The 21,338-nt window shown below is 41.2% G+C and overlaps 1 protein-coding gene across 1 annotated transcript in view; it reads left to right on the top strand.

Annotated features, from left to right (window-relative positions):
- The window catches only part of lrp4 (low density lipoprotein receptor-related protein 4), a 475,714-nt gene that overhangs the window by 214,973 nt on the left and 239,403 nt on the right, over positions 1 to 21,338 (top strand). The window contains exon 2 of the mRNA XM_061887739.1: positions 8,279 to 8,425. Within this exon, the coding sequence (XP_061743723.1) occupies positions 8,279 to 8,425 (147 nt within the window). The remainder of the gene's footprint in view (positions 1 to 8,278; positions 8,426 to 21,338) is intronic.

Genomic DNA, 21,338 nt, shown 5'->3' with positions numbered 1-21,338 from the left:
CATAGCCACTGGTCTCTACTTTTTGAAGCATGTTTGACAAATGCGCAGCCCGTTATGTGGCTTCCCTTGACACGTTTTCTGCTCCAGCTGAAAAACTGTAATTTAGCCCGGCACACACACACTTTCTCTCTCTCTCACACACACACTCGAAGGAGATAAAACGTGAAGCGCAACTCGGCCTTGTAGTCCAACTTAACGATGTCTGGGGATTCTGTTTGTTGTCAGTGTTTTGGTCCGCCTGATGAAGTCCCATCATCAAGGTTCAAAACCAGGTGCTTGCAAAGATGACTTCTTAGTTAACGCCGAGATATAATCGGCAAAGAGGATCCTGGATCAGGGTGTTTCTTTTGCCCTGGAGAGGGTCTGCAAATAGGGTGAGGAGGAAAGAAGAGAAGAAGAAAAAAGGTCGGGAAGGGCTGAAAATGAGAGGGACAGCTTTAGGGGAAGTGTGATGAAGGGATGTTGAAAAGAAAGGAATGGGGGGGAAAGGAAGGAGGGGAACAAAAAAAGAAAGAGGCCATTAATTTAGTGCGGTGGGAGGGATCTGAAGGTTACTGAGATCTCTCTGCCAGGCCCTCCTGGGTTGACTGATGCCTTTGTGGAGGGGCCAGAAACCACACACACATGTACACACACACATATACACATATACACATTCAGACACACACATGTACACTTATACACATTCAGACGCACACATATACACATACACATATACACATGTACACATACAGACGCACACATATACACATACAGATGTACACATATACACATACAGACACACACATGTACACATACAGACACACACATATGCACATTCAGACGCACACATATGTACACAGACAGACGCACACATATACACATACAGATGTACACATACAGACGCACACATATGCACATGCAGATGCACACATGTACACATGCAGACGCACACATATACACATACAGACACACACATGTACACATACAAACGCACACATATACACATACAGACACACACATGTACACATACAAACGCACACATATACACATACAGACACACACATGTACACATACAGACACACACATATGCACATTCAGACGCACACATATGTACACAGACAGACGCACACATATACACATACAGATGTACACATACAGACGCACACATATACACATACAAACGCACACATATACACATACAGACACACACATGTACACATACAGACACACACATATGCACATTCAGACGCACACATATGTACACAGACAGACGCACACATATACACATACAGATGTACACATACAGACGCACACATATGCACATGCGGATGCACACATATGTACACATGCAGACGCACACATGTACACATACAAACGCACACATATGTACACTTACAGACGCACACATATGTACACATGCAGACGCACACATATGTACACATGCAGACGCACACATGTACACATACAGACGCACACATGTACACATAGAGACGCACACATGTACACATACAGACGCACACATGTACACATACAGAAGCACACATATACACATACAGACGCACACACATGTACACATACAGACGCACACATATACACATACAGACACACACATATACACATACAGACGCACACATATGTACACATACAGACGCACACATATACACATACAGATGCACACGTATACACATACAGACGCACACATATACACATACAGACGCACACATATACACATACAGATGCACACGTATACACATACAGACGCACACATATACACATACAGACGCACACATATGTACACATACAGACACACACATATACACATACAGATGCACACGTATACACATACAGACGCACACATATACACATACAGACGCACACATATACACATACAGACGCACACATTTACACATACAGACGCACACATGTACACATGCAGACGCACACACATATACACATACAGACGCACACATATACACATACAGACGCACACATAATCACATACAGACGCACACATAATCACATACAGACGCACAAATAATCACATACAGACGCACACATATACACATGCAGACGCACACATATGTACACATGCACATACACATACAGACGCACACATATACACATACAGACGCACACATATACACATGCAGACGCACACATATGTACACATGCACATACACATAGAGACGCACACATATACACATGCAGACACACACATATACACACATGTACACCTACAGACGCACACTTATGTACACATGCACATACACATACAGATGCACACATATACACATGGAGACGCACACACATACACAGACAGACACACACATATGTACACACACACATACAGACGCACACATATACACATACAGACACACACATATACACATATGTACACATACAGACGCACACATATGTGCACATACACATACAGACGCACACATATACACATGGAGAAACATACACAGACACACACACATATGTACACATACACATACAGACGCACACATATACACGTGCAGACGCACACATGTACACATGCAGACGCACACATATACACATGGAGACACATACACAGACAGACACACACATATGTACACATACAGACGCACACATATACACGTGCAGACAAACACATATACACATATGTACACATACAGACACACACATATGTACACATGCACGTACACATACAGACGCACACATGTACACAGGCAGACACACACATATACACATATGTACACATACAGACGCACACATATGTACACATGCACATACACATACAGATGCACACATATACACATGGAGAAACATACACAGACACACACACATATGTACACATACACATACAGACGCACACATATACACGTGCAGACGCACACATGTACACATACAGACAAACACATATACACATATGTACACATACAGACACACACATATGTACACATGCACATACACATACAGACGCACACATGTACACAGGCAGACACACACATATACACATATGTACACATACATATGTACACATGCACATACACATACAGACACACACATATACACATGCAGACACACACATATACACATACAGACGCACACATAATCACATACAGACGCACACATATACACATACAGACGCACACATATACACATACAGACGCACACATATACATATACAGACGCACACATATACACATACAGACGCACACATACAGATGCACACATATACACATACAGACACACACATATACACATACAGACGCACACATGTACACATGCAGACGCACACATGTACACATGCAGACGCACACATATACACATACAGACGCACACATATGTACACATGCAGACACACACATATACACATACAGACGCACACATAATCACATACAGACGCACACATATACACATACAGACGCACACATATACATATACAGACGCACACATATACACATACAGACGCACACATACAGATGCACACATATACACATACAGACACACACATATACACATACAGACGCACACATATACACATACAGACACACACATATACACATACAGACGCACACATATACACATGCACATACACATACAGACGCACACATATGTACACATACACATACAGACGCACACATATACACGTGCAAACGCACACATGTACACATACAGACACACACATATACACATATGTACACATACAGACGCACACATATACACATGGAGACGCACACACATACACATACAGACGCACACATATACACATACAGACATACACATACAGACGCACACATATACACATGCAGACACACACATATGTACACATACAGACACACACATATACACATGTAGGGGCGGCATAGCTCGGTTGGTAGAGTGGCCGTGTCAGCAACTTGAGGGTTGCAGGTTCGATTCCCGCTTGTGCCACCCTAGTTACTGCCGTTGTGTCCTTGGGCAAGACACTTTACCCACCTGCTCCCAGTGCCACCCACACTGGTTTAAATGTAACTTAGATATTGGGTTTCACTATGTAAAGTGCTTTGAGTCACTAGAGAAAAGCGCTATATAAATATACTTCACTTCACTTCACATACAAACGCACACATATACACATACAGGCGCACACATATACACATGCAGACGCACACATATACACATGCAGACACACACATATGTACACATACAGACGCACACATATACACATGCAGACACACACATATGTACACATACAGACGCACACATATACACATGCACATACACATTCAGACGCACACATATACACGTGCAAACGCACACATGTACACATACAGACACACACATATACACATATGTACACATACAGACACACACATATACACACATGTACACATACAGACACACACATATACACATGCACATACACATTCAGACGCACACATATACACGTGCAAACGCACACATGTACACATACAGACACACACATATACACATGTGTACACATACAGACGCACACATATACACATACAGACGCACACATATGTACACATACACATACAGACGCACACATATACACATACAGACGCACACATATGTACACATACAGACACACACATATTGACATACAAACACACACATATACACATACAGACGCACACATATACACATACAGACGCACACATATACACATGCAGACACACACATATATACATACAGACGCACACATATACACATGCAGACACACACATATACACATATGTACACATACAGACGCACACATATACACATGCACATACACATACAGACGCACACATATGTACACATACACATACAGACGCACACATATACACGTGCAAACGCACACATGTACACATACAGACACACACATATACACATATGTACACATACAGACGCACACATATACACATGGAGACGCACACACATACACATACAGACGCACACATATACACTTACAGACGCACACATATACACATGCAGACACACACATATACACATATGTACACATACAGACGCACACATGTACACATGCAGACACACACATATACACATATGTACACATACAGACGCACACATATGTACACATGCACATACACATACAGACGCACACATATACACATGCAGACACACACATACACATATGTACACATACAGACGCACACATATGTACAAATGCACATACACTTACAGACGCACACATATACACGTGCAGAAGCACACATGTACACATGTAGACACACACATATACACATATGTACACATACAGAAGCACACATGCACATACACATACAGACGCACACATGTACACATACAGACGCACACATATACATATACAGACGCACACATATACACATGCAGACGCACACATATACACATGCAGACGCACACATGTACACATACAGACGCACACATATACACATGCACGCACAAAAGCATCCTGCACTCATACGCGTTCCAAGCAAGGATGTTGCATAAAAGAAGGTGGTCATTAATGTACTGTCATGCGAAACAAAAACAACAAAAAAACGCTTGATTATTATTGCCTTTTCCTGAATAATCGTGTCGGACAATTTTGTGATACATTTTTTTTTCTTTTTCACCGATGTATTTTGGAATATATTATTTTCTGTGTGCAAATGGGGAAAAAAGCTTAATATAACAATGCAATATCAAAGGAAATGTTGGTTAAGCATAATAATCTTGGAGTAGGGTTGTCAAAAGTATCAAAAGTCGATACCAATGCAACAATAAACGGTAACATGATAAACCGTGGTACAACTTCCACGTTACTTGTGACCACAGGAAGTTAATTTTTGTGACGTCACATGAACCAGACAATAATTATTATTAGCCGTTTTGTTTTAAATAAATTAATCCAATAAAACAACAGTTACAGTAAAACTTACGGTACTGGGAACTGTACCTTTTTGTAGTGTAGCTACGTACAGTATAGTATGTAAAGCAACCCGCATACCTTGTTTTGGGCTAAAATGTTACATTTGAATGCAACTTAATTTATTGTAAATATAGTTGACACATTTCTGCAAATGTACACAATCAGTGAGGTGCTGTGGGGGGAAAAAAGAAGAACTGAAACAGAGGCGAATAAATCAAGTGTCCTGTTGTAGAAAGTTGCATGTTGTATCTCAAAGGGAATCTAACGCGAGTACATGACAGTGCTTGTCCACACATGCAGACATAGGCAGGCAGGATTATAAATCCTCCTCACATTACCTAAGGCTTCATACTCTCTGTGTTACACATCAATATTCCATCGGACATTATATCATAGCTGTTCATTCTAAGTTGATTTGTGTGTTTTTTTTTGTGCTCTCTGAACTAGTTGCACAGTTCAGAATATACTACACACACACACACACACACACACGTACATCACACACCCCAGTGTGCCCGTCACTCTACTTGTCAGCGTAATGGTAACAATTACTTAGCGATTTTCGATACAATACAGTGGATCCTCGATTCACCACCATTTTTGGTTATTGAACATGGTTTGTAAATCGAAAACTTTGTGCAGAGACGCATAATTCCCCAAAGCAAACAATGTAAACATGAATAATTGGTTCTTGCCTTGACAAAAATCCTAATTTTAGTAAAATAATGCACACTTTGAGGACACTATGTAATGTGTGTGTATGTATGTATGTGTATATGTACTGTATGTATTTGCATATATTTTTATGTACATATACATCTGTCTGTCTGTAGATATGTATGTACAGTACATAACTATGTGTGCATGTGTGTGTGTATATATATATATATATATATATATATATATATATATAGAGTATCTGTAGATGTATGTATATCATCAATCAATCAATCAATGTTTATTTATATAGCCCCAAATCACAAATGTCTCAAAGGACTGCACAAATCATTACGACTACAACATCCTCGGAAGAACCCACAAAAGGGCAAGGAAAACTCACACCCAGTGGGCAGGGAGAATTCACAGCCAGTGGGACGCCAGTGACAATGCTGACTATGAGAAACCTTGGAGAGGACCTCAGATGTGGGCAACCCCCCCCCTCTAGGGGACCGAAAGCAATGGATGTCGAGCGGGTCTAACATGACACTGTGAAAGTTCAATCCATAGTGGCTCCAACACAGCCGCGAGAGTTCAGTTCAAGCGGATCCAAGACAGCAGCGAGAGTCCCGTCCACAGGAAACCATCCCAAGCGGAGGCGGATCAGCAGCGTAGAGATGTCCCCAACCGATACAGGCGAGCGGTCCATCCTGGGTCTCGACTCTGGACAGCCAGTACTTCATCCATGGTCATCGGACCGGACCCCCTCCACAAGGGAGTGGGGGGACATAGTAGAAAAAAGAAAAGAAGCGGCAGATCAACTGGTCTAAAAAGGAGGTCTATTTAAAGGCTAGAGTATACAGATGAGTTTTAAGGTGAGACTTAAATGCTTCTACTGAGGTAGCATCTCGAACTGTTACCGGGAGGGCATTCCAGAGTACTGGAGCCCGAACGGAAAACGCTCTATAGCCCGCAGACTTTTTTTGGGCTCTAGGAATCACTAATAAGCCGGAGTCCTTTGAAGGCAGATTTCTTGCCGGGACATATGGTACAATACAATCGGCAAGATAGGATGGAGCTAGACCGTGTAGTATTTTATACGTAAGTAGTAAAACCTTAAAGTCACATCTTAAGTGCACAGGAAGCCAGTGTCTGTGTATATAAATATATATATATATACATATTTGTATATATAAATATGCATATATACATATGTATCTGCATATTTCTATATGTATATCAGCATATTTATATAAGTGTATATTCATATACATATATGCATGTAGGTACTGTATGTATGTGTGTGTACATATGTTTTTATATACATGCGTATGTGTGTGTGTGTATATTTATATATGTATATACAGTATATGTGCACATTTTGAAGACACTTGTGCATATGTATGCATAAATATACATCCAAGTGTGTGTGTGACAATCATTGGTACTTTAACTTTATATTTGGGTTGGTGTGATCTAAAGTCTCGTAAACCGAAAAGTTCACAACTAGAGGGGCTCATAAATCGAGGTACATGTAAGATGTCCGAGCATGGATTCGAACCCAAACATGGTGACTCTGAAACAAATGTGCAGTGTTTCACATTGTCGACCCGATGATTGTCTCGTTTAATCGAGCTGGTTGTGGTTTGAGTTGTTGTTGTTGTTGTTGCGTGAATTCTATGTTTTTAATGAAAGCTGTCGATCAACATTCATCGCAACCTGACTTTTCCTTTTTTTATGTCGGTGTGTGTGCAGGCGTGGACGGCAGCGCGGAGTGTTCTTGTGGGAGGAACCACTTCACGTGTGCAGTCAGTGCGTTTGGCGAGTGCACCTGCATCCCGGCTCAGTGGCAGTGCGATGGCGACAACGACTGCGGCGACCACAGTGATGAAGATGGATGCAGTGAGTTTTAGCAATTTTAACCCAATCATCACACTTATCATTTTTTTCCTTTTTTTATTAATAATTTCTTGACTTTATATCCGGCTTGCAAAACACTCAGGTCGAACTTCAACGATGAATCGATTAAATCGATTACCGTATTTCCTTGAATTGCTGCCTGGGCGCTAATTAATTTAAAACCTCTTCTCACTCCTGCACTTACCAAAGGAATGCAGTAAAAGTAAGCATGCACTAATTATTTTAAAACCTTTTCTCACTCCTGCACTTACCAAAGGAATGCAGTAAAAGTAAGCGTGCACTAATTATTTTAAAACCTCTTCTCACTCCTGCACTTACCAAAGGAATGCAGTAAAAGTAAGCATGCACTAATTATTTTAAAACCTCTTCTCACACCGGCACTTACCAAAGGTATGCAGTAAAAATTTGAGTGTGATGTAAGCTTGGACCTTAAATTCTACTGAATAGCTCTTAATCTTCTCCCCTTTATGCGATTTCAAATTACTAGTATTGAAATCAGCCTCCTCCATTTTGAAAATGGTGACAGGGGAAGTGTCACTCGTGACGTGACGAGTTTGACCCGGCGGTAATACTAAGCATGCGCTAATTATTTTGCGACGCGAGTTTGACCCGGCAGTAATTCAAGGCAGGCGCATACTATATGCCCGTCGGCAATTCAAGGAAATACGGTAAGTTGATTGATTGAAACTTTTATTAGTAGATTGCACAGTTCAGTACATATTCCGTACAATTGACCACTAAATGATTACACCTCGATAAGTTTTTCAACTTGTTTAAGTCGGGGTCCACGTTAATCAATTCATGGTATTCATGGTAAAGTTAGCTTAATAAAATCTAGCATGCTAGAATGCTATCTGTAACATGAGTAAAGTACCAACATATATTACTTTAATATGTGTTACTAGAAGATGTGTTTAAAATGCGAGAAAACTAAGTTAACATGCATCAAGTACCAAAATATGACTGTGGTAAATATCTACAAAATCAGCTAGCATGCTAACAATAGCATGCGAACAGGTATCGTTCGTCAAGTAACAAAATATTTCACTCTGAGGTGTGTACTTGCAAAATTAGCCGAAAAGCTAGCATGCTAATAATACAATGCTAATAACTCTGCCAGGGGCCACATTTTGGACATCCCTGCTTTACACCAGTAGAATTTTCTTACTCGATTAGTTTGTTCGATTAATCAAGTAATCGAAACAACAATCGTTTAATGGAAAATAGTTTAACTAAACAATGATTTTTTTTGCTTGCCATGATCTTGCTTTCTCTAATTGCATTATCGACATGTGTGCATTGTTTACAGTCTGTTAAAACCCACACACCACCGCTCTTTTTCTGGAGCCCTGCGTAAACTATGTCCGCATTTTTGGAATGTTACAGAAACTCCATGTGGTCCGGTTGTTATCAGTTTTTATTAGTAATGCTCATAAAAAGATTTCCCATGCTACGTAGTACAAATTAAAGCTTTTTTAAATTTGAATTAATCGATTAATTGTTGCGATACTAGTTTCAAATACTGTAATACTCCATTATTAGTCCATAGTTATTCCATAATTGTATGGCGTCTGTTTATGGTTGGGTGTGTTGGGCTTAATGTGAGTTGTGGTTCACCAATGACTCTGCTCAGGCCCGTACAAAGTCAGAGAGGCTAAAGGGACATGCTAATACTTGCTATTAAACGTCTTGCACAAACCCCGTTTCCATATGAGTTGGGAAATTGTGTTAGATGTAAATATAAACAGAATACAATGATTTGCAAATCATTTTCAATCCATATTCAGTTGAATATGCTACAAAGACAACATATTTGATGTTGAAACTCATGAGGAATGCTCATCAAACACTTATTTGGAACATCCCACAGGTGTGCAGGCTGATTGGGAACAGGTGGGTGCCATGATTGGGTATAAAAGCAGCTTCCATGAAATGCTAAGTCATTCACAAACAAGGATGGGGCGAGGATCACCACTTTGTAAGCAAATTGTCAAACAGTTTTGGAACAACATTTCTCAACGAGCTATTGCAAGGAATTTAGGGATTTTACCATCTAGGGCCTGTAAAATCATCAAAAAGTTCAGAGAATCTGGAGAAATCACTGCACGTAAGCGATGATATTACGGACCTTTGATCCCTCAGGCGGTACTACATCAAAAACCGACTTCAGTGTGTAAAGGATATCACCACTTGTGCTCGGGAACACTTCATAAAACCACTGTCAGTAACTACAGTTGGTCGCTACATCTGTAAGTGCAAGTTAAAACTCTACTATGCAAAGCAAAACCCATTTATCAACAACACCCAGGAATGCAGCCGGCTTGGCTGGGCCTAAACTCATCTAAGATGGACTGATGCAAAGTGGAAAGGTGTTCTGTGGTCCGACGAGTCCACATTTCAAATTATATTTGGAAACAGAGGACGTGTTGTCCTCCAGAACAAAAAGGAAAATAACCATTCGGATTGTTATAGGCGCAAAGTTGAAAAGCCAGCATCTGTGATGGTATGGGGGTGTATTAGTGCCCAAGGCATGGGTAACTTACACATCTGTGAAGGCACCATTAATGCTGGAAGGTACATACAGGTTTTGGAGCAACATATGTTGTCATCCAAGCAACGTTAACATGGACGCCCCTGCTTATTTCAGCAAGACAGCGTGACTTCGTTAAAAAAGAGTGCGGGTACTTTTGTGGCCCGCCTGCAGTCCAGACCTGTCTCACGTCGAAAATGTGTGGCACATTATGAAGCGTAAAATACGACAGCAGAGACCCCGGACTGTTGAACGACTGAAGCTCTACATAAAACAAGAATGGGAAAGAATTCCACTTTCAAAGCTTCAACAATTAGTTTCTGTCATGCCGTAACTGTGGATGTTTGTGCTTCCTCGATGCAAGGATGATGTGGGACGAGTCAGGCATGAATGTAAGTACATTTTTATTTGTTACTAAAATACAAAAGGCAAAACTAAAAGCACGCTCGATGGCGGATAATAATCTATGCTAAAACGTTAACAAAAACAGCACAATGGCATGGCTATCTATAAATAAACAAAAGATGCTAACAAAGATACTCAATAAACTAAAAAACAGCACTTAGGCGAAAGAATACATGGATCTTACGTGGCGTGGTCCAAATGTTTAGCGGCGTGGAGGTTTGTACTAGAAATGAAGGCATGAAGCAGAATGCAAAAATCCCAGACTGATGGACGGAAAGAAAATTACTTAAGTAGTGGCTGTGATGATTAGGAACAGGTGTGGGACTGAGGTGAAAATCAATGAGTTGTCATGGTAACAAAAACAAGCATTTGCATTTTTTGCCATTTTCAGATTTTGTCGGCACTTCTGAGGAGGTTTTGAGACATTTCCCAGAACTTTAGCAACAGTATTGTGCGGCTGAAGCAAGTTCGTTTTTTCAATCAATCAATCAATCAATGTTTATTTATATAGCCCCAAATCACAAATGTCTCAAAGGACTGCACAAATCATTACGACTACAACATCCTCGGAAGAACCCACAAAAGGGCAAGGAAAACTCACACCCAGTGGGCAGGGAGAATTCACATCCAGTGGGACGCCAGTGACAATGCTGACTATGAGAAACCTTGGAGAGGACCTCAGATGTGGGCAACCCCCCCCCCTCTAGGGGACCGAAAGCAATGGATGTCGAGCGGGTCTAACATGATACTGTGAAAGTTCAATCCATAGTGGCTCCAAGACAGCAGTGAGAGTCCCGTCCACAGGAAACAATCTCAAGCGGATCAGCAGCGTAGAGATGTCCCCAACCGATACAGGCGAGCGGTCCATCCTGGGTCCCGACGAGCGGTCCATCCTGGGTCTCGACTCTGGACAGTCAGTACTTCATCCATGGTCATCGGACCGGACCCCCTCCACAAGGGAGGGGGGGACATAGGAGAAAGAAAAGAAGCGGCAGATCAACTGGTCTAAAAAGGAGGTCTATTTAAAGGCTAGAGTATACAGATGAGTTTTAAGGTGAGACTTAAATGCTTCTACTGAGGTAGCATCTCGAACTGTTACCGGGAGGGCATTCCAGAGTACTGGAGCCCGAACGGAAAACGCTCTATAGCCCGCAGGCTTTTTTTGGGCTTTAGGAATCACTAATAAGCCGGAGTCTTATTAGTGTCTTTTGAAATTTTTGCCTAAGGCCCCCCCCTTACGACATTTTCGCGCAAAAAACTTTTCCAAAAATATGCAAATTCTGCCCTTTTCGGGTTTTGTTGGCACTTCTGAAGAGGTTTTGAGACATTTCCCACAACTTTAGCAACAGTATTGTGCGGCTGAAGCAAGTTCGTTTTTTGAAATTTTTGCCTAAGGCCCCCCCCTTACGACATTTTCGCGCAAAAAACTTTTCTAAAAATATGCAAATTCTGCCCTTTTCGGGTTTTGTTGGCACTTCTGAAGAGATTTTGAGACATTTCCCACAACTTTAGCAACAGTATTGTACGCCTGAAGCAAGTTTGTTTTTTGAAATTTTTGCGTAAGGCCCCCCCTTACGACATTTTCGCGAAAAAAAGTTTTCAAAAAATATCCAAATCCTGCCCTTTCCGGGTTTTGTCGGCACTTCTGAAGAGGTTTTGAGACATTTCCCACAACTTTAGCAACAGTATTGTGCGGCTGAAGCAAGTTCGTTTTTTGAAATTTTTGCCTAAGGCCCCCCCCTTACGACATTTTCGCGCAAAAAACTTTTCCAAAAATATGCAAATTCTGCCCTTTTCGGGTTTTGTTGGCACTTCTGAAGAGGTTTTGAGACATTTCCCACAACTTTAGCAACAGTATTGTGCGGCTGAAGCAAGTTCGTTTTTTGAAATTTTTGCCTAAGGCCCCCCCCCTTACGACATTTTCGTGCAAAAAACTTTTCCAAAAATATGCAAATTCTGCCCTTTCCGGGTTTTGTTGGCACTTCTGAAGAGGTTTTGAGACATTTCCCACAACTTTAGCAACAGTATTGTGCGGCTGAAGCAAGTTCGTTTTTTGAAATTTTTGCGTAAGGCCCCCCCCCCCTTACGACATTTTCGCGAAATAAAGTTTTCCAAAAGAGTTTGAACATCAAATATGTTGTCTTTGTAGCATATTCAACTGAATATGGGTTGAAAATGATTTGCAAATCATTGTATTCCGTTTATATTTACATCTAACACAATTTCCCAACTCATGTGGAAACGGGGTTTGTATTATTTTTTTGAGACGGGGGACATGTTTTTAGAATCCCTAAGCATCACCACTAAGTAGCTGCTAGTTTTTCAACCAATGACAAAACAAGGACAAGTGATAACAGGAACCACCCAGTATGACTCACTTTGTGGAAATTGGACTGTTTCTGCTGGTGAAATAATTACGTCTATCTCTTAATTTTACTACTTAACTCCAATTGCTTCTCTGCTGAAAGGAAACAGTTATCGCACAACAACAATGAGTTTTTAGCATATCTACTTTGTTGTTGTTTTTAATCAAGTTGTATTTTTTCCAACAACAATTTGGATATCTTTGTTGCACGTGACGTCACTTCAGGTTACAGACTAAAGCAGCACTCAGACCGGACTCAGTTCAACACTAAGTAATGTTGCAATGTTCAATGCCAACAAAGTACGCATACCTGATAGAAAAAGCTGGACTGTTAGGTAAGGCTCCACTTTTCAAAATACGCTAGCTGGATGGTTATTAGGGTCCACCAGGCCCATTGCAAAAGGACTCCTATTGAAACTGTAAGGTTTTATTAGGGTCCGCCAGGCCCATTGCAAAAGGACTCCACAAGAGTCCTTTGCAATGGGCCAAGGACCCTATTGAAACTGTAAGGTTTTATCAAGGTCCGCCAGGCCCATTGCAAAAGGACTCCACAGGAGTCCTTTGCAATGGGCCAAGGACCCTATTGAAACTGGTGTGTTTTATTATTCTTTCTTTCTTCCGCACCTATGCGCACATATGCGCTGTAATTTGACCCCCTTAACATGCTTCAAAACTCACCAAATTTGACACACACGTCGGTCTGGCATGCCTTCCCAACATATTAGGCAGCGAAACCAGAAAAAGCAACATTGCGCGCTGGCGCCCCCTAGGAAGGAAAGAAAAACAGACTGCTTGTAACTTCCGTTAGGAATGTCGTAGAGACGTGAAACGAAAACCTCCATGTAGGACTGACTTAGACCTAGATTACCCATTAGAAACTTCTGTACCGAAAATCAACAGGAAGTTGGCAAAAACCCCTTCAAAACCAAATTTTTGCAGAAAAGGCAATTTTTGCCTCTTTGAGCTGTAATTTGACCCCCTTAAAACGCTTCAAAACTCACCAAACTTGGCACACACATCAGGGCTGGCAAAAATTGCGATGTAATGAAAAAACCAAACCCCAGAACTCAAAATTGCGCTCTAACGCAATTTTTGAATAAAACACAGAAAAAAATGCTCCTAGGAAGAAAACACAGACAAAACTGCTTGTAACTACCGGTAGGAATGCTGGAAAGACATAAAACATGAACCTCTATGTAGGTCTCACTTAGACCTACGTTTTAATAATTGACATCCTTCAGCAAAAATCAACAAGAAGTTAAAAATTACCCCATCAAAATAAAAGTTGTGTACAAACCCGTCACCTTTTTTCAAAAATTATCTCCTCTGAGCGCGTTTGTCTTGTCTGCTTCAAACTCGCACAGGAGAGAGATTGAACCCTTCTGATTAAAAGTTATTCACAGAGTTTGGATTACTGCTTCGGTTTAGATTTTACGCGCCTTTAAAGAACCCCTGCACAAAGTTTCCTAAAAAAATGTCTTATTTGCCTCTTTGAGTTGTAATTTGACCCCTTTAAAATGCTTCAAAACTCACCAAACTCGGCACACACATCAAAACTGGCAAAAATTGCGATCTAATAAAAAAAACAACTTCAAAACTCAAAATTGCGTTCTAGCGCCCCCTAGGAATACAACGCAGACAAACTGCTCCTAGGGAGAAAACACAGACAAAACCTCTTGTAAATTCCGGTAGGAATGTCAGGGAGACATGAAACAAAAACCTCTATGTAGGTCTCACTTACACCTACATTTTAATAATTGACATCCTTCAGCAAAAATCAACAGGAAGTTTGCTATTCCCACTTCAATACAACAACTGCATTCCTTTCACCATGCATTAGAGCAGGGGTGTCAAACTCAAATACGGAGTGGGCCAAAATTTAAAACTGAACAAAGCCGCGGGCCAAAGTTGAACAAATTAACCTTTTACTAGGGACCCAAACAATTTTTGCAATGACTACTGAACAAGCCAGGCTTATATAGGGCAGCATGGTGGAACAGGGGTTGGTGCATCTGCCTCACAATATGAAGATCCTGAGTAATCCTGGGTTCAATCCCGGGCTCGGGATCTCTCTGTGTGGAGTTTACATGTTCTCCCCGTGACTGCGTTTGTTCCCTCCGGGTACTCGGGCTTCCTCCCATGGAACAGGCAGAGCTTATATAACATAATAGTAAAAAATCAACTTTCAAAAATCAAACGAAAAAACATCAGTGGTATATTAAATAAAATGTAATTAACAAATTGATCATTTTTTTCCTTCAGCCTTCTGAGGTAATTATCAATATTAACTTTTTCCACAGGCTAATACATTCGAAAATAAAATAAAAATGAGGTGGGCGGGGTTTGGTGGTAGCGGGGGGTGTATATTGTAGCATTCCGGAAGAGTTAGAGCTGCAAGGGGTTCTGGGTATTTGTTCTGTTGTGTTTATGTTGTGTTACGGTGCGGGTGTTCTCCCGAAATGTGTTTTGTCATTCTTGTTTGGTGTGTGGGTTCACAGTGTGGCGCATATTTGTAACAGTGTTAAAGTTGTTTATACGGCCACCCTCAGTGTGACCTGTATGGCTGTTGACCAAGTATGTGTGTGTGGAAGCCGCATATATTATGTGACTTGGCCAGCACGCTGTTTATATGGAGGAAAAGAGGACAGTGCCTTTAAGGCACGCTCCCAATATTGTTGTCCGGGTGGAAATCGGAAGAATGGTTGCCCCGGGAGATTTTCGGGAAGGGCGCTAAACTTCGGGATTCTACCGGGAAAATCGGGAGGGTTGGAAAGTATGAGTATTAGCGGTGAATGTGGTGTTACCGGCGGGCCAGCTCTAATGTTAATTTGATAATGCCTCAAGGGCCAAATGAAATTAAAAGGCGGGCCATGTTTGGCCCGCGGGCCAGAGTTTGACACCCATGCATTAGAGTCTCAAAATGGTGGCACAAAGGCATCCTTATAAAAATGCCCAAGCCACTTTACAAATGTTATTACTATGAGATTGATGTATAACACATGTGTATACAACTTTTTCTCTGTGTAATAATCCATCCATCCATCTTCTACCGCTTGGGTCACGGGGGCAGCAGCCAAAGGCGGACCCGACCAACGCTGCTTGCAGCTTTAATTAGGGTCCTTGGCCCATGGCAAAGGACTCCACAGGAGTCCTTTGCCATGGGCCAAGGACCCTATTGAAACTGCTGTGTTTTATTATTATTCCGCACCTACGCGCTGTAATTTGACCCCCTTAACATGCTTCAAAACTCACCAAATTTGACACACATGTCGGTATAGCAAACCTTCCCAACATATTAAGCAACCAATCCCCCAAAATGAAAATTGCGCTCTAGCGCCCCTTAGGAAGAAATTACAGACAAAACTGCATGTAACTTCTGTTAGGAATGTCATAGCGACATGAAACAAAAATTCCTACGTAGGTCTGACTAAGACCCAATTTTCATACACTCACTTCTTTCAGCAAAAATCTACAGGAAGTTGGCAAAAACCCCTTCAAAATAAAATTTTCGCAAAAAATGCAATTTTTGCCTCTTTGCGCTGTAATTTCACCCCTTTAAAATGCTTCAAAAGTCACCAAACTTGGCGCACACATAAGGACTGGCGAATATTGCGATCTAATGAAAAAACAAACCCCAAAACTCAAAATTGCGCTCTAGCGCTATTTTTGAATAAAACACTGAAAAAACTGCTCTTAGGAAGATAACATAGACAAAACTGCTTGTAACTTCCGGTAAGAATGTCGGAGAGACATGAAACAAAAACCTCTATGTAGGTCTCGCTTAGACCTACATTTCATAGATTGACAACACCCAACAAAAATCAACAGGAAGTTTGCAATCCCCCATTCAAAACAAAAGTTTTGTAAAAACCGGTCACCTTTCTTCAAACATTATGTCCTCTGAGTGCGTTTGTTGTTTTGTCTTCAAACTCGCACAGGAGAGAGATTGAACCCTTCTGATTAAAAGTGTAGAACAGAGTTTTGATAAGTTCTCAGGTTTTGATTTTACGCGCCTTCAAAGAACCCCTGTGCAAAGTCTCCTAAAAAATGTCATTTTTGCCTCTTTGAGCTGTTATTTGACCCCCTTAAAATGCTTCTAAACTCACCAAATTTGACACACACATCAGGTCTGGCAAAAATTGCGATATGATGAAAAAAATCTAACCTCAAAACTCAAAATTGCGCTCTACCGCCCCCCTAGGAATACAACACGGACAAACTGCTCCTAGGAAGAAAACACAGACAAAAGTGCTTGCAACTTCTGGTAGGAATGTCAGAGAGACATGAAACAAAAAACACTATGTAGGTCTCACTTAGACCTACATTTGAATAATTAACATACTTTAGCAAAAATCAACAGGAAGTTTGATATTTTCACTTCAATACAACAACTGCATTACTTTCACAATGCATTAGATTCTCAAAATAGTGGCTCCAATGCGTCTTCTAACGCTTATCCGGTCGTGGGTCTCGTGGGCAGCAGCCAAAGGCGGACCCGACCAACGCTGCTTGCAGCTTTAATTTATATTGACTTTCTTATATACGTGCTACACATTAGCATTTGTGATTTTACATGGCATTTTCGACACTTCCAAATTTGGTAATTTAAACTACAACTAAAATGTACATTACAATCAAACAGCTGGTGTGTATTAAGGCAATACTTAGAGTATAACCACAATTTTTGTCGCGACAAAAGACTAGACTGGCATGTTCAGCTTATTATGTATGTATTATATATTATATATGTCGTTGTGGCTCGTGCAGCCCTTTGAGACACTTGTGATTTAGGGCTATATAAATGAAGATTAATTAATTGATATTGTCAGACTATTTGCTGACACAATACTGCCATCTAATGTTTTGGAATTATAACTACATACAAAAGCTATGAAACAACACTTGCAAATGAGACTCAGAAGTGTAAGAAAGCAATAGAGAAAATATCAACAGGTCAGCACAGTTATCATTAGTAGCTCACAGGTAAATATTAAACACTTTAAATGTTTGTCAAATAAATGGATTTTTAACACATAAACATTTTGACCGTTGAGTACCCGTATTGTTAAAAATACAAATTTGTTGCTAGACACTTTTAACAAAATAGTATCTTGTGGGCAGGGTTTGAATACCATATTATCTAGACCAGGGGTCTCAAACTCAATTTCCCTGGGGGCCACTGGATGCAGTCTGGGTGAGGCTGTGTTGCAAGAAAAGATTGCTTAAAAAATATATTTTTAAATGTCTTTGTTTTTACTTTCAACACAAAAAAAAATCAAAATATAAATGAAACAAAATGAGAATTAAGTAATGTGATGCAATGCAAATTAAACACTTTAAAAAAAACCCTAATTTGTTGCTTTTCCACTAATGCAGGGGTAGGCAACCCAGAACGTTGAAAGAGCCATTTTGGACCCAAATAACAAAAATTGTCTCGGCCTCAAGCCAACGGAAGATGGGGGGCCGCCGTGGAGTTTAAAATTGAGGATTTACGGTAGCACAATTAGCCTTGAACGGGCTTACATCACGACTAACATGTTACACGTCCGATTCCCCCAGCGACTCTCTGTCGGAGTATCAGCGCTGGGGTCCAGTGCACCACAGTTCTGTATTGTCGCTCGGTCCTTCGGCGGAGTGCTTCGGAAGCTCCCGGAACGCTCGTCTCGCTGGCGCCGTGGGAGGGAGCGAGAGAGAGACACACACATAAACACACAGTGAACATCATATTATCTAGACCAGGGGTCTCAAACTCAATTTACCTGGGGGCCACTGGATGCAGAGTCTGGGTGAGGCTGTGTTGCAAGAAAAGATTGCTTAAAAAATATATTTTTACATATCTTTATTTTTTTGTTTAACACGAAAAAAAAAATCAAAATATAAATGAAACAAAATGAGAATTAAGTAATGTGAGGCAATGCAAATCAACAATTTAGAAAAAAAAACTCATTTGTCGCTTTTCCACTAATGCAGGGGTAGGCAACCCAGAACGTTGAAAGAGCCATTTTGGACCCAAATAACAAAAATTGTCTCGGCCTCGGGCCAACGGAAGATGGGAGGCCGCCGTGGAGTTTAAAATTGCGGATTTACGGTAGCACAATTAGCCTTGAACGGGCTTACATCACGACTAACGTGTTTCACGACTAACGTGTTACACGTCCGATTCCCCCAGCGACTCTCTGTCGGAGTATCAGCGCTGGGGTCCAGTGCACCACAGTTCTGTATTGTCGCTCGGTCCTTCGGCGGAGTGCTTCGGAAGCTCCCGGAACGCTCGTCTCCCTGGCGCCGGGGGAGGGAGCGAGAGAGAGACACACACAGTGACAGAGAGAGAGAGTGAGCGAGCAGGTCTAGTAGAAAAGCGACAAATCGTTTCTCTGCTTGCATCACGCAAGTGACGTCAATGTTCGGCCCTCCAGAGCCACATACCACACCGTGATTGGTAGATCCCTTCAGCTCCGCACACAACACTGTCAAGCACCATTCATATAAAATAACGTCTTGCGGTCCGCAATTGGCCCGCGTTTCTGAGACCCCGATCTAGACTACAGGCAGCACCTAGAGAAATCCGATAATGGCTTTTTTGCCGATATTCCGATATTGTCCAACTCTTAATTACCGATTCCGATATCAACCGATATATACAGTCGTGGAATCAACACATTATTATGCCTAATTGTGTTGTGATGCCCCGCTGGATGCATTAAACAATGTAACAAGGTTTTCCAAAATAAATCAACTCAAGTTATGGAAAAAAGTGCCAACATGGCACTGCCATATTTATTATTGAAGTCACAAAGTGCTTTTTTTTTTTTTAAACATGCCTCAAAATAGCAGCTTGGAATTTGGGACATGTTCTCCCTGAGAGAGCGTGAGGAGGTTGAGGTGGGGCGGGGGTGTGTATATTGTAGCGTCCCGAAGGAGTTAGTGCTGCAAGGGTTTCTGGGTATTTGTTCTGTCGTGTTTATGTTCTGTTACAGTGCGGATGTTTTCCCGAAATGTGTTTGTTATTCTTGTTTGGTGTGGGTTCACAGTGTGGCGCATTTTTGTAACAGTGTTAAAGTTGTTTATACCGCCACCCTCAGTGTGACCTGTATGGCTGTTGACCAAGTATGCTTGCATTCACTTGCGTGTGTGTGGCCCGGCACGCAAAGGCAGAGCCTTTAAGGTTTATTGGCACTCTGTACTTCTCCCTACGTCCGTGTACCACTCAGGACAGCGGGGTTTTAAAATGTCATACATTTTACTTTTTGAAACAGATACCGATAATTTCCGATATATTACATTTTAAAGCATTTATCGACAGCCCGATATTATGTGTCATCTCTAGTTGCACCTATAAAATTTTGAAGAAAAAAAATAGGTTTTCCATATATAAGCTGCAGATATATAAGTCTACGGGTACCTTTTGGTGAATTTACTGAGAAAAAATACAAAAAAAACAATGCCTTTGCAAGTGGATAATACTATCACAGACACTCGCGTTAGCATATTGGCGGATGTTGTTAATGCGAGCGCCAAAACATTATGAATGCACAAAAAAATATGCATGAAAACACTACAGACATCATGGCTTCACGGTGGCAGAGGGGTTAGTGCGT

This window comes from Nerophis ophidion, linkage group LG25, assembly GCF_033978795.1.
Source record: "Nerophis ophidion isolate RoL-2023_Sa linkage group LG25, RoL_Noph_v1.0, whole genome shotgun sequence".
In the NCBI taxonomy this organism is placed as follows: Eukaryota; Metazoa; Chordata; class Actinopteri; order Syngnathiformes; family Syngnathidae; genus Nerophis; species Nerophis ophidion.
Note: the sequence above shows the minus strand (reverse complement) of the source record. Positions and strands in the feature narration are given on the sequence as shown.